Genomic DNA, 14,122 nt, shown 5'->3' with positions numbered 1-14,122 from the left:
TCCCCTTACCTTAATTTCTCACTCCAGACAAGGTTTAGGAGCCCCCCAGTAGATAGACCATGACTCTTCCTCTTATTAAAGGTAATCCTTCCTTGCTGTGTGAACGTGTAAGATCACACACCCCTTTGGGGCTGTATAAATAACACTCTGCTACTTTTTGAAACACTCACTGTAGTGTTTTTCCTTCTTGTCTGTAATTTTGCTGCTGTCATTTGTGAGGTTTACAGAGGTTGTTTTTGTTCCTCTGTGCCTTCAGTGCAATTAATGAAAATAAAGAATACCCAGGTTAAGAAGAATGAGAGAGGAAAAAGGAAGAGGAATTGTACACAACTTCTAGGGAAGTAAGCATAAAACAGTTTGTTTTCAACATGCTCTAACAGGAACAATTCCAGGTTTTGTCTGTGACAATTCATAATATGCTTTAGAAGGAGAGAGATAGTAACATTTAAACAAGATAAGTACCCAGTTTAAGAAAATAGCAGACATCTGTCTATTGTGAACTTTAAAGCCTCTGTATATATAATAAATATACAGTTGTTCAAACAAGCTGTGAAACTGATTTGCCCTGCTTGTTCTGACCACTTGAAGGCCAGGATTTACCCACACCACAGAAAAAAAATAAAAACAAATTCTGTCTTGGGTTTTCAGCTGTTTCATCTTGACCCTTGCTTGCGCATATCTGTGCCTAAGTGCATAAACACAGTGTGTAACCTTTGCAGTAAGAAACCAACATGTTGGCTGGGAGGCCCTGTTCTTACTTTCACCTCAGCTATAGCTGTTGGAACTTGCTGAGGCTACTAATCGAGGTCTGCACACTGTCTAAGCTACCTGACATCTTCACCCTTCAATTCATATACCTTCCCATTCGCTCTGGGTTACAAAATATGGAGTTAAGCAAGTCTGTCATAGATGCTCATGTTGAAATGTACTACCCCTGAAATGACTATTCCTTTCTGCTTTGCCATTTCCTTGTTGCCCAATATCTCTGCCAACATCCTTTCTTTCTTTCTTTCTTTCCTTTCTTTCTTTCCTTTTTCTTTTTCTTTTTCTCTCTCTCTCTTTCTTTCTTTCTTTCTTTCTTTCTTTCTTTCTTTCTTTCTTTCTTTCTTTCTTTCTTTCTTTCTTTCTTTCTTTCTTTCTTTCTTTCTTTTTCTTTCTACACCCCCTTTTTTAGTACAGTCTCTCAGAAGAAAAAAAATGGTGGAATCTCAGCATCTCAGTAACATGCTTAATAGAGGATTTATCATGCCTTTTTTTGTAATGAAGGTATGGTAAGACACAGCCCTGGATGACATACACCCCATAAGCAGTCAAGAATTTGCCAATCCTTGTTCTATATTACACACCCATTGAACATTTTGGGTGGAGAACCTCCAAGGTCAAGCTTAGTTCTTTAAAAATATTTTCAGTTCAATTCTGTATACAGAATAGAAGGCAAAATGTCACAATCCCTCAACCTCTGTGGCCTTTATTATTTCTGTTGCAACAAGTTTCTCAGAACCCTTGTGTTTGATCGTGAGAAGTATTGTTAAGTGGTAAAATGTGCTGTCTCCCTCCTATTGCAGATCAGGATTTTGCTTAAGTTGCAGATTCTCCCTTGCCTGTACAAAGACATACTGCCTGCTTACTTGTCCACTGCAAGGCTGAGATTTGTGGTCTTTCCCCTATTGCCCTTTTCGCCTCAGTTTGAATGCATTTATCCTTTATTTTTTTTCCTGCAGCATTTTTAGAACATTTCTATTTTTAAACAAAGAATGCTCGAATCCAGGGAGCTCAATTCACATGCTTAATGTCAAGTTTCTCAGCATGTAACTTTTTTTATTTCTGCCAATGCTTTTACTCAGTGCTTAAGAGATTTTTAACACAAGCAGGAGTGAAACAGAAGCCACAAGACAACATAAAATGAGTTCTGCATGCATCCAAAGCTGGTGTGCATGCCAGACATGCTTTGAAGAGTCATTGTTTTTACTGGTCATGGAGGCTTGAAGTAAGCTGGCTGGAGGCCACCAGCGGGTTAGTGACCTACAGAACACTCAGGTCTATTCATCTGGGCCAGGAAGACTACACATGGCTCCTTCCTTCAGCTGTGCCTTTAAGGTGTCAGGTTTGCTTCCCCAGTTGAAACAGTTCAAAGACCCACACCCAGTTTACCAGCAGGTGCCTCCCACCCTGGCACCCACCGTTTTTTTTTTTCCTTCACTGTAAACGCTCACAGAATCTCATTTCCCACAAGCAGAAGCTGCGTGCATTCACTTCTCCAGACTCAATGATTCAGAATAAAGGTGTGGTCTCACAGAAACAACTGCGTTAACTATTTGTTCTGCTAAGACAGAAGTTGAATCAACAAGGGCTGTTCAGATATGGAAGAACACTGTGTTTCCACTGATCAAGTTACTTTCTCACAGGAGCTTGTCATCCACAAGGCAAACCGACCAAAAGACATTTGTTCATGTGATCAGATGACTCAAGAGAAAGCGTCAACACAGCATTTGGCATTGTTTAGTATGCATGCCGCCAGGAAGGAGAAGGATGAAGCCAGACAAATGATGCTGATAAGAATTTCTTTTTATGTTATTCCAATAAAAAATACATTCATACAGAAATATAACAATCTTGCAAAAAACAATTTCAAATAAAATCTTGTAAAACAAAATTTTTACAAAAATCTTACAAAGAGATTCTTTAGATAACAGGGTGCTTCAAAAACAAAAAAAGAAATTTCACTAATAGAAACTTTTTCTTCTTAAATTTCAAGCAAAAATGTTTTTTTTTATTTTTATTTTTTATTTTTCAGCTTGATTGAGGCTCAGTTATCACCTGAACAAAATGTACTTGCTTGTTAAGAAAATTACAGGCATTTGACGTATGGCACTCAGCCCCACCCCATCCACACAAGTCTGATGGTATTTCACAATTGAGACAAGCCAGTGCAAGTTTAATGGTTTTTGTTTGGGGTAATTTTTTTTTCTTTTGTTTACTTTCTTGCTTTTCAGAAGTACGGCTAAGCCAAGGACAATGCAAATAAGGAGTTACAAAACAAAACAAAACTCTAAATAGAAATCCACTTTCTGGAAATTTTAGTTTCAGAGGGGAAAAAAAAGTGCATTTTCAGGCAACTGAAAGTAAAAATGAAATGAGAATGATTCAAGCCTGTGTATTCCATAGAACCAGATCACTGGCATATACTTTTTCCTAAACCACTTATCTACATACATTTCCAGGAAAGATATACCAAAGTATTAGCATAGTAAGCAAGACCAATAATAAATAGAAAAAGAAACAGATCACGTGTTTCATTGCATCAACTGTAGTGAGCTGGTAAAAAAAACAAAACAAAAAAAACAAAAAAAAACTTTTGGACAGACTATTTCTATTCTAGGAAAAAACAGTCTTCATTTTAGCTGAACTATGCAAAATTAGAGCTCAACCACCACAACAACTAGCTCACTCACAGATCCTTCCGTAAGCTGGAAGGCCAAAATATGAGTGTACTTCATCTGCACACAGCTAATATTCTTTTAGCATGCCAATATTCGGTTCATATCATTCTTAAATGGCCACAGATACGCTATTCCAGACAACCTAATAACTACAAAACACAGTCAGCAGTCTGAGAAGGACTGAACGCCAACAAAGCCTTTAGCACACCATTAAGCTAAAGGTAAAGCCTCTAAAAACGCTAGATTTCAATAACTGTATCTCTCATTTCTTTGTCTCCTTAAAGACCATATTTTGGGGGGGAGGGGGAAATATTTTGATGGGCTGTGGCATTTTCTAGCTATGCGTTCTAAATTTTTTTCCTTTTAAAAAAAATATTTATATATTATCTATATATATACACACATACACAGACTGTACACACAAATATACATACACATTTTTCTGCCCACTTTTAAAAAAAAAAGTAATATAGTTTCTTTCTGTATGACCAACAGATAGCTAGATATATAGATGTGAAACTTGTGCCTTTTAAGCAAATACATATTTTAATACTCCTGTATCCTTAATATGTATGAAAACAACATATTAAGTACAGTTGGGGTGTGTATATACACAGTTGTGCAAGGTCAATATAAAAAGTCTCAAGGTGGCAGAACTGGTCAGGTATTCAATTGACATATGCATTATACTGTAACACAGTCAAATTGTCTAAGTTAAACAAATACTGTACTGACATGAATTACTTTTCTCTCTATTTGTCTTTGTGAAGGAGGACCCTGGAAGTAACCTTTTTTTTTTCCCTCATATTATACATTTGATACAGTACAATGCCAGGTGAAAAGAGAGCCTTAATAAAGCATGCATCACCCATACCCCTGTATAAGACCCCCTGCAAGAGAAGGTCACTTGCATAAGGCACCATTATTAAGGTCAACAGTGCATTAACAGCTAGAAAACCAGAAGTTAGTCCTCAAGGCATAAATAAGAGAAAAATTAGCTGCATGAGTAAAATCAGTTTCTAACCAATAGTGGTTTTATCCACCCAACAGAAAAAATTATTCATGTTCCATACATTATGTAACATTAGACCAATTGTATTTTAGCTGCTCTTAACTTGAATCAAAACTGCAGTCCTGATTAAAGAATGGAAAAGCATATAGTTCCCCAGAACCATGCAATAACTTTTGTATTATAATGAAAAGTTATAGTTGTGTTACATTTGTAAATACACAGCTTATACAATGGATTACAAATGAGCTCTGTAGCAAGTAAAACAAGCTACTTGACACATTGCACGTTTAATAGCTGCACCAGACACCTAAAGCTCCTCTCACACAGGAACTGGGAGGTCCCCATCTCCATTCTGGCATCCTGACTTTTTATTTCCCCTTTCCCCTCTCTGTTTTCCCTCTAGAAAGGTGCAGACAGCCCTCCCCCCATCCCTTGGAAATGATTGGTGGTCGTCCCATCTCACAAGATATTCCTCACATACAAGACATTCAGACTTTTTTTTTTCTCTTACAGTTATAAAACAACCACAAGAAAAAAAATGTGCCTCAGCATACAATCGTCAATAGATCCTCATAGCATACAGTCGCCCAATCATTAACATTCTCAGTGCACATGCTCACGGCAAAGGCTTAGGAGCCACTCAGAAGGTTAGATACCAGTGTATGAGTCCAGGAAACCCCAAACATCACACACTGTGGTTGCTATGCCGTTTCTTACATGACTTATTAGCCCTCAAAAGACCTTCAAGGAAGAGAGGTCCTGGAGGCAACTGGGTAGGGTGCAAAATGGCATGCTTTGGCTGGAACACGCATCCCTCTGCTCAAGGCTCTTCAACCTTGACGCCTCTTAGCCCACAGGATTCACCTCTTGACCTGTTCAGAGGTGTCTCTTCATGTGAAGGGCCAGGTGGTCAGACCTGGAAAAACACCTGCAAGGGAAGAATTGGCGTGTTAGCCTTGGGTTGCACCTCTTTATTCTGAGAACCCATAATGCAACTGGTGAAGGAGGAACTGGGTGATCCCCAGAAAAGCTGTGGGTGCCCCATCTCTGAAGTCATTCAAGGCCAGGTTGGATGGAGCCCTGGGCAACGTGGTCTAGTGGGTGGCAACCCTGCCGACAGCAGGAGGATGGAACCAGATGATCTTAAATGTCCCTTCCAGTCTAATCCATTCTGTGATTCTGTGATCCCAGGACACAATGAGTACTCACAGCGTTCCCAGGCACCCAGATACTCTACAGGTACTGACAGGTAATGTGAGGGACTTCTCAAGACTAACATGCCCCACTGGGCTACAAGCTATATCCAGATTATGTTTTCCTCCAATATAAAGATATAAAAATTTTGTAAAAATACTAGACACAATTGTGTCCACAAAGAGATTTCTTCACAAATTAATCTCAGGAAAGGCAGCCTAGATTCACTTTCTACCAAGCATTAATAATAACTATTATTTCTAAAGGTGCATTTCAGTCACATACCTGTCACAGTGACTACATTTAAAAGGCTTGGCACCAGTGTGCTTTCTGAAGTGCCTGGTTAATTCATCACTTCTTGCGAAACGCCACTCACACCCTTCCCATGAACATCTGTAAGGCTTTTCCCCTACAAAGAAAGCAGATTATACGTTAGTCATTACTTCATCCAAACAAAGATCAGTGCTACCCCATTCATTTTCTATGTAAACCTCCTCCACCCCCAAAGTCAGTCAATTCTGTTTAACAAATCTGAATGCCATAGACACAAAGAAAGCAGAATTCATCCACCTGATTCCTTCCTAACATTTTTGCTGCAACAGCACATCAACTGATCTCATTCTTATTGAAGAAGCAATTTAACAGGTTCACAGGAGACAAAGAAATGCAACCTTCTAACATTCCTGTTCATCTGTAATAGCAACCTGACTCCTAAACAGGTAGCATGGACCTCAAAGGTGATTACAGACAGCACAGCGAGGCTCCCAAACGCAATTAGGCTTCTGTATTACATCAAAGCCCTGTCACACATTCAGCTGAATAACATGCAACCTCCTTCTGCTGAGCCACATTTTCTTGGAAGAGCTTGCATGTCACTTTGAGCATTGCTATTTCAGCATTTGAGAAATACCACTTCCATTCACAGGAATGCTCTCAGCCACACAGCACCAGGACAAGAGTTCTGCAATACCTCTGAGGATGGCAGCTATTTGTGTCTGCTCAACCACCATGGTTTCACTGGAAGATGTTTCTTCCCCTCAAATTAAACTCATTTTATCGGACTTCTGCTTGACAACGGGAACATCCAAGTTTGCTCAGACTTCCCATAAAAGCCACAAAATGCTCAGCTCATGAGTCAAAACAGGATCTGTTCCTTGAATTTCCTTTCCACGTCATGGAGAAAAATACAGCATAGGTCTTTGCACTAGCAAAACCAAGAACACCAGGCCAGCTCCTTGCAGAAAGCAATGACTACGAAGCCAAGGCATAGCCCTACACATCTAACAGCTGTCACAAAAAAAAAAATCAAAGCAAGTCAGCAGACTACTTCAACCCTAAAATACTTTAAAGACCCTGAAGAATCTACCTTCCTTACTTTCTTTCCCAATAACACGCAGGGCCCTCTTTTTTCCAGTTCAGGCTCTGTAACAATATGATGCTGTTACTCAGTATTTTGGGATGAAATTATACAGTCAGTCACACATTTGCAAGTCCAATTAGGAAGATACATTCAAAGAACTGCAACAGACAGTGGCTTTCCAAGATTTTTGCTGACATGACGGCTCACCAAATGTTAAATTATTTACAACTACAGCAGTAATTTATAGACTCAAGGCCTTTGGATGTCTGGTTGAATAGACCCAATATAGAATGGACCATGAAGACAAGCTCATACACTACTTTGTGATCTGTCCAACTTCTGGATGTGCTGTTTCTTTTTTTTTTTTTTTTTTCCTCAAGAAAGTCTCATTTCCCTTTGCTTTAGCAACAAATGTGCACAGAAGTCTAGTGCGTATTTTGGCCAGCGGCTCCTAAAGGCCACGTGGCTCTGTAGCTTTTCAAGCACTGCCCAGTTAACCAAGCTGTTCCTATTTTCTATGACGGAGGACTCATCCACAGCCAAGAGTCTTCGTTTTGGCTGGCTGATGAAAGGAATGAGGAAGTGATGTTGCCCGTGCTGGTAAGCCTCTACCACTATTACATCATCTTTCCAAACCTGGGCTCCCACCCAGCGCTTGTGCAAGGCTGTGAAACCCCCATCATCAGGGGTATTCCCTGCAGGACTTGCCAACTCTTAGCGAGCATTCAGTTACTAACCTGTATGAGTGCGCTGATGTGCTTTCAGATGTGAACTTTTGGTGTAAACTTTCCTGCAACCGTTAAAATGACACCTGTGAACACGCCTTCTGCCATCTGGCGAGGTGTCCCCATTGGCGGGTGTACCTTTTTCTGCAGTCTTTCCAGCGGTACCAGTACGAATTTTTCCCGGTGAATGCAACTCACCCGGCGTACAATTCCATAGCTGGGAAGAAGGCTCCTTGCTCAGCTCAGGAGACGATGGGGGAGTAGAAGTAACAGACGAACACAAGTTTCCTGAACTGGTTAAAACGTCACTTATGGGGTCAGAGGTAAACTTGGTGGTGGGCGAGAGCTCCTCAGAGCTGTCTGAAGATTCGCTGCTAACATCCGAATTCAAACTATTGGTCTCTAAGTTTTGACTGGTAGGGCTGTCCTCCTTTGGGACACATGCAGTCTTCAGTTCAGATTCCTCCTTTTTCTCACGTGCCAGAATAATTTTGGTCCAGAGATCCTCTTGGTTATCAAATTTGATTTCAGATGCAGACACATAGCAAGGTTCGCTTTGAAGATACCGTTCCAGCTCCAAACACGTCTACATAAAAGAACAGGGTAAAAAAGGGAAAAGTTAGAAGCTTACTTAAAAATAAATCCTATTTTATTTTACACTTCAAAAAGTACATATGAATGTAGTGTGTTCAGTGTGAGGTTTCTAGGTTCAAAACAAATTACAGGCTCCTCCAGCTGTAACTAGGTGACTGCCGCGATGAAAGGAAATCAGTTCTGGGAGACCTGGGCAGGAGTTCAAACGCACAGCTGAAGGTGCAAGTCAGCTTTAGTTTTCAAAATAGCATTTTAATGAGTCATTCAAATTATCTTCGCTCTCATCATAAATCCATGTTTTTAGGAGGCTGACATTGAAAAGGACCACAAAGAACCACAGCAAATAGTCACCCTGCGCTCTCACTCCCTGTCTAATGTCAAGTTGTTTGCATCCCTCTCGCACAAACACAAGGCTGAGAGGATCTAAGCGAACACAATGTGCTGAATCCCCAGCTTCAGAAAACAAAGCCCTGTTTCAGCATGGCCGCGGAGCTGCTGTCCGTTGTCCTGTGGGGACATCAGTGGAGCAGCAGACATCCTCCCATTTCCTGTGCACGAGAACACAGTGCGCCCGACTTTCAAAGAATGTCACTTCCAAGCACACTGGCATGCACGCCAACGTTGCTCACGCTGCTCCATGGCTGGAGAAACACGGGCAACTTCAACAACAGGAGAAGTGAGAAAAAGTTCCAGAATAGAAATGTCCTATTCTATACCGTGCAAAACGGGAAATCACTCTGAGGTCCTGCTGGGAGTCCCACAATGAACAAGAACTTTATCTACTGGCCAAGAGTACAACTGCATGAGTCATCGCTCTCTTTCTTTCACGCAATGCCAAAGGAGACTTCCTTATAAAATCCTGTCCAGCTGCCAAGAAAAGTGCTCTGTTCAAACATACATGCAACAGTACATGGAAAGCTTCCCCCCCACCCCCCCCCGACTGCATTCCCCTCTGATCCATGAAATGAAACAAAACAAAAAACAAAACCACCCTAAATGGGTAAAGCTGCAGTCTTCAGTTGCAGCTCACCTTTCTGGCTGTCTAGCCGTTTTTAGAGGAGAACAAAAAAGGGTAGGAACTGTTATGGCAACAAGCTGATGTTTTGAGATTTTTCTTTCCACTATAGGAAAGGATCCATACGGAAGCACTACACAGAAAAAGGACACACCAAGTTTCCATAGCGAACTCTACTTATTTTAGCAAGATCATCACGGAAGCAAAACCTAATCCCAAATGCTATACATTCCCCTTGCAGTCCCTTCCCATCTGTCTAAACTGGGTCACATGTTGTGGCCAGACTAGGAGTGAGGGCAAAAAAAAAGGGAAAAATAGGAACAAACAACACATAAACAAGCCCACTGCTGCACACACTATTCATGCATTTCCCTATAATTGGTTTGCAATGCACGCTGGAAACAAAAAAGGTTTCTAGAGGGATGACACAATAGCATATTGATTTTCCAAGAAAATGGGAGGAAATGCATTTATTAAGATCTTGTTAAAGTTTAATATGCCAGGCTAATTTGAATTCCTCATTAGGTAGATTAGTAATGGGGCCGGAGAGAAGCTCTCTCCGAGTTTAAATGCCTCTGAAGGCTACTGGGAAAGAGGGCTGGCCCTGCGCCAAAAGCCCAAATGCCTGAAGGAAACTACTTAGCTCCATTTCAATCACGTACTATGGAGCTGCCTCTCTGAAAGGGGAAGGGGGGGGGGGAGGGAAAAAAAGGTAAAAACAAAACAAAACAAAAAAAAAAAAACGAAAAAAACAACCCATAGAATTGCATGCAATTAGCATTGCATACAATCAGTAGGCATGTGAAGGTTGTTAACACTTTGCATTTCGGTCTTCTCGGGAATTAGAAGGCTGTGACGAGGTGGCAGGTTTTAGCCTCGGTCCCCGGGACCGGGGGGTACAGCAGCGGTGCCCATAGCCTTGCTTGGATCAGATTAGGGCACGAAAGGGGGGGGAAATAATAATAATAAAAAAAAAAAGCAACGCAACGAAATATGTCCATTAAAGGGAAGGAGCCTCCGTTCTTCCTCCTTTCCGATCGAGGCAATCAGCACTGTCATATGACTGACAACTCTGCACAGCTCCCTAGGAAAACAGCTACACTGTATGTATACACTATAGGTATAGATTGCATATATGAGTGTGTGTGTATATATATATTTACACGCCGTATATAAATATGTATATACAGCGTACACACACATATATATGAAATAACATATACAGATGTGAACGCACACCGCTGTAGGCTTTTCCCATCGCGGTCAGAAACAATCAATAACAAAACAACAAGAGCAGAACGCGGCCGGTTCGGACGGGCCCACGCCGTGCCCCGGCTCCGCCGCGCGGCCCCGCACGGCGCAACGGCGGCGCTCGGAGCTCCGTGGGAAGGACGGGGCTGCGGGATGCGCTCTTCCCCCCGAAAAAGATCCGTCGGATTGCAAATCGAGACACCTGCTCAATTCTGCCCCCAGCTCGCTGCCGACACTTGGGTTTGTTTTTCTAGTGTTGTTTTTTTTTTTTTTCTTTTTCAATCCGTTCATCCTTTAATACGGCTTTAAAAAAAAAAAAAAAAAAAGAAGAAAAAACCGACAACAACAACAAACAACACCGACATCCTGCTTTACCTGTTGCCAATATTCCTCCAGGGACGGCAAGGCCGAGAAGTAGCCCGTGTCGTGCACAATCTGCAGTTCCTGGAAGATGCTGCACATGGGGAGCACATCCATGTCTCAAGTTGCAACAACAAAGTCCGTGCTGGCGGCCGCGGACACAGACAGCTGCCTCCTGTGTGCGGGGCTCGAGGGGTGCGTGCGGGGGCTGTCAGCCCACTGCTCTCAGTTTCCAAGCCCCCCCCCTTCCTCCAGAGAAGAAAAAAAAAATAATAATAATAAAAAAAATTGTATATATATATTTATATATATATATATACACAAATAGATAGAAATTAATTCCTTGGCGAGCTTAGGGAGGAAAAAAGACCCAAAGTTTCATGCAAAGTTTAATTGCACAGCAATGAAGGACGTCTCCCGAGGCGGCCGCTCTCCCCTCCCGCGGCCGGCGGCGGACACTTGCGCAGGAGCGGGCTCAATATTTGCAAACACGGCGCTGGCTGCAAATGTAACCCCCTGCAAAACTTCCCTATTCAAAGCTGCGCCCGGCCGCTCCGCCGCCCCCGCCCCCGCGCCCTCCCCCGCCCCGCGTGATCCCATGACGCCGCCCGCCGGCGCGGCCCAATCTCCGCCACGCACTCCGCGCCCCGCGTGCCAATGATGTCAGAGCTGTCCAATCGGCTCTCGGCAAGCATCGCGGCTCCTCCTGGCGTGACCGAGCCTGGCCGTGACGGCTCCCGCCATTGGTCCGATTCGAAATTCGCCCCCTCCTGATTGGTGAGCTCGGCTGCGGGCTATTTTTAGCAGGGTATATAAAGCGGGGAAGCGGCTGCTTTTTCAGGGAGGGAGGTGTGTGTGTGCTTGTGCGGCGGGCGAGCTCCTCGAGTGGGGGAGGGGAGGCGATTCGAGGCGGCCGCGCGTGGCGCTGCGGAGCTGAGCGGGGCTTGTGAGCACCAAAACAGCTGTTTGTATTTGGTATTGGAGTACCCGCCTGCTTAATACTGGCGCTCTCAGTGATTTGGACCTCTTTGTGCAATTACACAAAATGCTTTCTGAAGTGGCGTTCGCCAAGAGGAACCAAAACTCCTAATGAGTTTCTTTAATAAAGAGGCATCTAATTTTTCCAGTGATGTTTCCGTCTCTTCTGTTATTTCCACTTCCCTGCTTTTCTCTGTTGCTAGTTACCTGCAAATGTTAACTGGAGTACTTAACCTTTGATTCTTCTGCCCGTTGTCTTCTGACAATTAGTGGCTGTAGGAGTCAACGCATCAGAGCTGAGCTTCCCACTCCCCAGCCTCTTACATCCCATTAATACGGCTATTTTATAATCACATGGCTTGGGCTTTCCTCTCTCTATGGAGGGAAAGAAAAAAAAAAAGCTTAAGGTCGTTAACAACGTTATTGTATGGTCAGAAAAACAAACTGATGCTGCAAATCCATAACATAAATCCGGAGAACTAAGCTCAGTAAGTTATTTTTATTTGTCTTCATGTGGCCAATCACATGAATATATTTCCGAAGTTGCCTTGCTGACCCCAGATAGTCTGGAAAGTTTGGGTCAGCTTCTGACCAAAACCATATTCTCCAAAGAAACATACAGGAAGAAACAAACCACTACCAATAACATAAATAAAATTTAAAAGACCTTATTTAGAGAGTGAATTATGCACCTAATTCGAGCCTACTTTTAGTTGTTTAGAGTAAAATGTTTTGTGGCCCGAGCTGCAACGTGAGTTCTAGTCACATATAACTCAGTAACTTGCCTCTGTAAATCCTTAGTGTTTGTACAACTGACCCATTCCCTCTTTGGGTAAGCATTTAGTTTCAGTCAAAGAGACAGTGAATGCCACAGTTTGCTATTTATTTATTTGTTTATTTTAAGCTCACCTGTTTTTAGCTGAGCTTCATATACCAGAGGTCTGGGCTCCTTGGAGGCTGAGTGAGGTTTACTTTGCTTATGTGGAGTTTGAAGCATAAGGGCTTCAATCCCAAGTGTGAAAGAATAGGTAAGACTGTATAGCGTGAACAAATTTGGTAGGTTTACTCAGTATATTTTTTGCAGGAATTAAAATAAAGTAGTGAGTCAATAAAATGCTGATGTTTGGAAGACTCTTCCATGGAATTAACCTGAAGGGAGAGGTATCAACAGTAGCCAGGCTGAATGAATGGTTGAAGTGTGAATTAAAGGAAATTTAATGTAGTCCGTGGAGGATATTAAATATGAGCAAATTTTAATGAGACTAAAACTGAAATAAAATTAATTAAAATAGAATTTGATTTTAATGACTCTCTTTAACCTATACATACTAGTATAGTTTCAGATATCAATTTTATATTACTGGCCTCTTTTTGAATCACAAGCCAGGGTGGAATTTACCTTGAAAACTTTAAATAAAAACATGTTTTAAGTAAAAAAAAGAAAAAAAAATCAGTCAGTCCCTTGGGACCACAGCACTTTATTTAGATGTGCCAAGCAGAGACAGAGGCATATTGATTTAGAGCCGAGGGCTGGTCATTGACGGTAGTGGTGAAGGGTGTCGAAGCATGTGTACAGAACAGGCAGTGCTAATGGGCAGGGAAGGAATACAGCTATTTAGCTCCTTGGATAGATTTCTTATGGCTGCTTTACAGCTGAACCAGGATATGTGCCCCTGATTATGTGGAGGTAGTCACAGACTTACCTTCCATTCTGTAAATGATCAGTGTGTTTTTAGCTCTGTATGATCTCGGTCATCTATAAAAGTAGCAAAAATGAGTACGTGCTATGTTATAAGATTACTCCAAATGCCAGTGTTCTGCTTGCAGAGTTGCACAATGGCTTTTAAGTAAGACTGCCCAACAGTTAGCATAATCAGCCAATTTATCACTCTAAGATCATCGATTTACAAATATGTACAGGAAAAAAAAAAAAAAGAAAAAACCAAACAACCCTGTGTGCTTTGTTTTTATTTTTTGGCTCATAAATTTTGATAAGATTCTGTCTGAAAAGCTATATTGCCACATTAAATGCCCCACCACTTGTCTGTAGTAACCGCTTTGTCAGGGCTGGTGGAATGTTCCTGGAAAATCTGCGAGCCAAAGTAGCAGGCGACAGACGGTGTTTTCCAGGTGGGCTGAGCTCTGCGTGAGACAGGGGGAGCACCTGTTCTGTTCTGAGAATATTCATGCGAT

The 14,122-nt window shown here is 42.0% G+C and overlaps 1 protein-coding gene across 2 annotated transcripts; it reads right to left on the bottom strand.

The window, feature by feature from the left end:
- Positions 1-2,547: 2,547 nt before the first annotated feature.
- Positions 2,548-11,147, bottom strand: KLF6 (KLF transcription factor 6). Of its 2 annotated transcripts, none has more exons than XM_065731505.1 (4): positions 10,967-11,147; positions 7,744-8,317; positions 5,932-6,055; positions 2,548-5,380 (listed from the first exon to the last, which is right to left on the bottom strand). In XM_065731505.1, the coding sequence occupies exons 1-4, from the start codon at positions 11,066-11,068 to the stop codon at positions 5,329-5,331; spliced, it is 852 nt and encodes a 283-aa protein (XP_065587577.1). In that variant the 5' UTR covers positions 11,069-11,147; the 3' UTR covers positions 2,548-5,328. The 2 variants fall into 2 exon arrangements, with proteins under 2 accessions (XP_065587577.1, XP_065587578.1); XM_065731506.1 differs by having other exon boundaries at positions 7,930-8,317.
- Positions 11,148-14,122: the final 2,975 nt, after the last annotated feature.

The sequence above is a fragment of the Cyrtonyx montezumae genome, unplaced genomic scaffold (assembly GCF_038088225.1).
Source record: "Cyrtonyx montezumae isolate F1298 unplaced genomic scaffold, pur_monq_1.0 scaffold_14, whole genome shotgun sequence".
NCBI lineage: Eukaryota > Metazoa > Chordata > Aves > Galliformes > Odontophoridae > Cyrtonyx > Cyrtonyx montezumae.
The sequence above is the reverse complement of the archived record's forward strand: the minus strand, read 5'-3'. Positions and strand labels throughout refer to the sequence as shown.

What these genes read in the sequence shown, in the direction of transcription:
- KLF6 (XM_065731505.1), bottom strand. Translation starts at nt 11,068, where the DNA reads ATGGATGTGCTCCCCATGTGCAGCATCTTCCAGGAACTGCAGATTGTG. An exon ending in ACATCAGCGCACTCATACAG is followed by an intron (nt 6,056 to 7,743) that starts GTTAGTAACTGA and finishes CTTTCTTTGTAG; the next exon opens with GGGAAAAGCCTTACAGATGT. An exon ending in AAATGTAGTCACTGTGACAG is followed by an intron (nt 5,381 to 5,931) that starts GTATGTGACTGA and finishes CTTCCCTTGCAG; the next exon opens with GTGTTTTTCCAGGTCTGACC.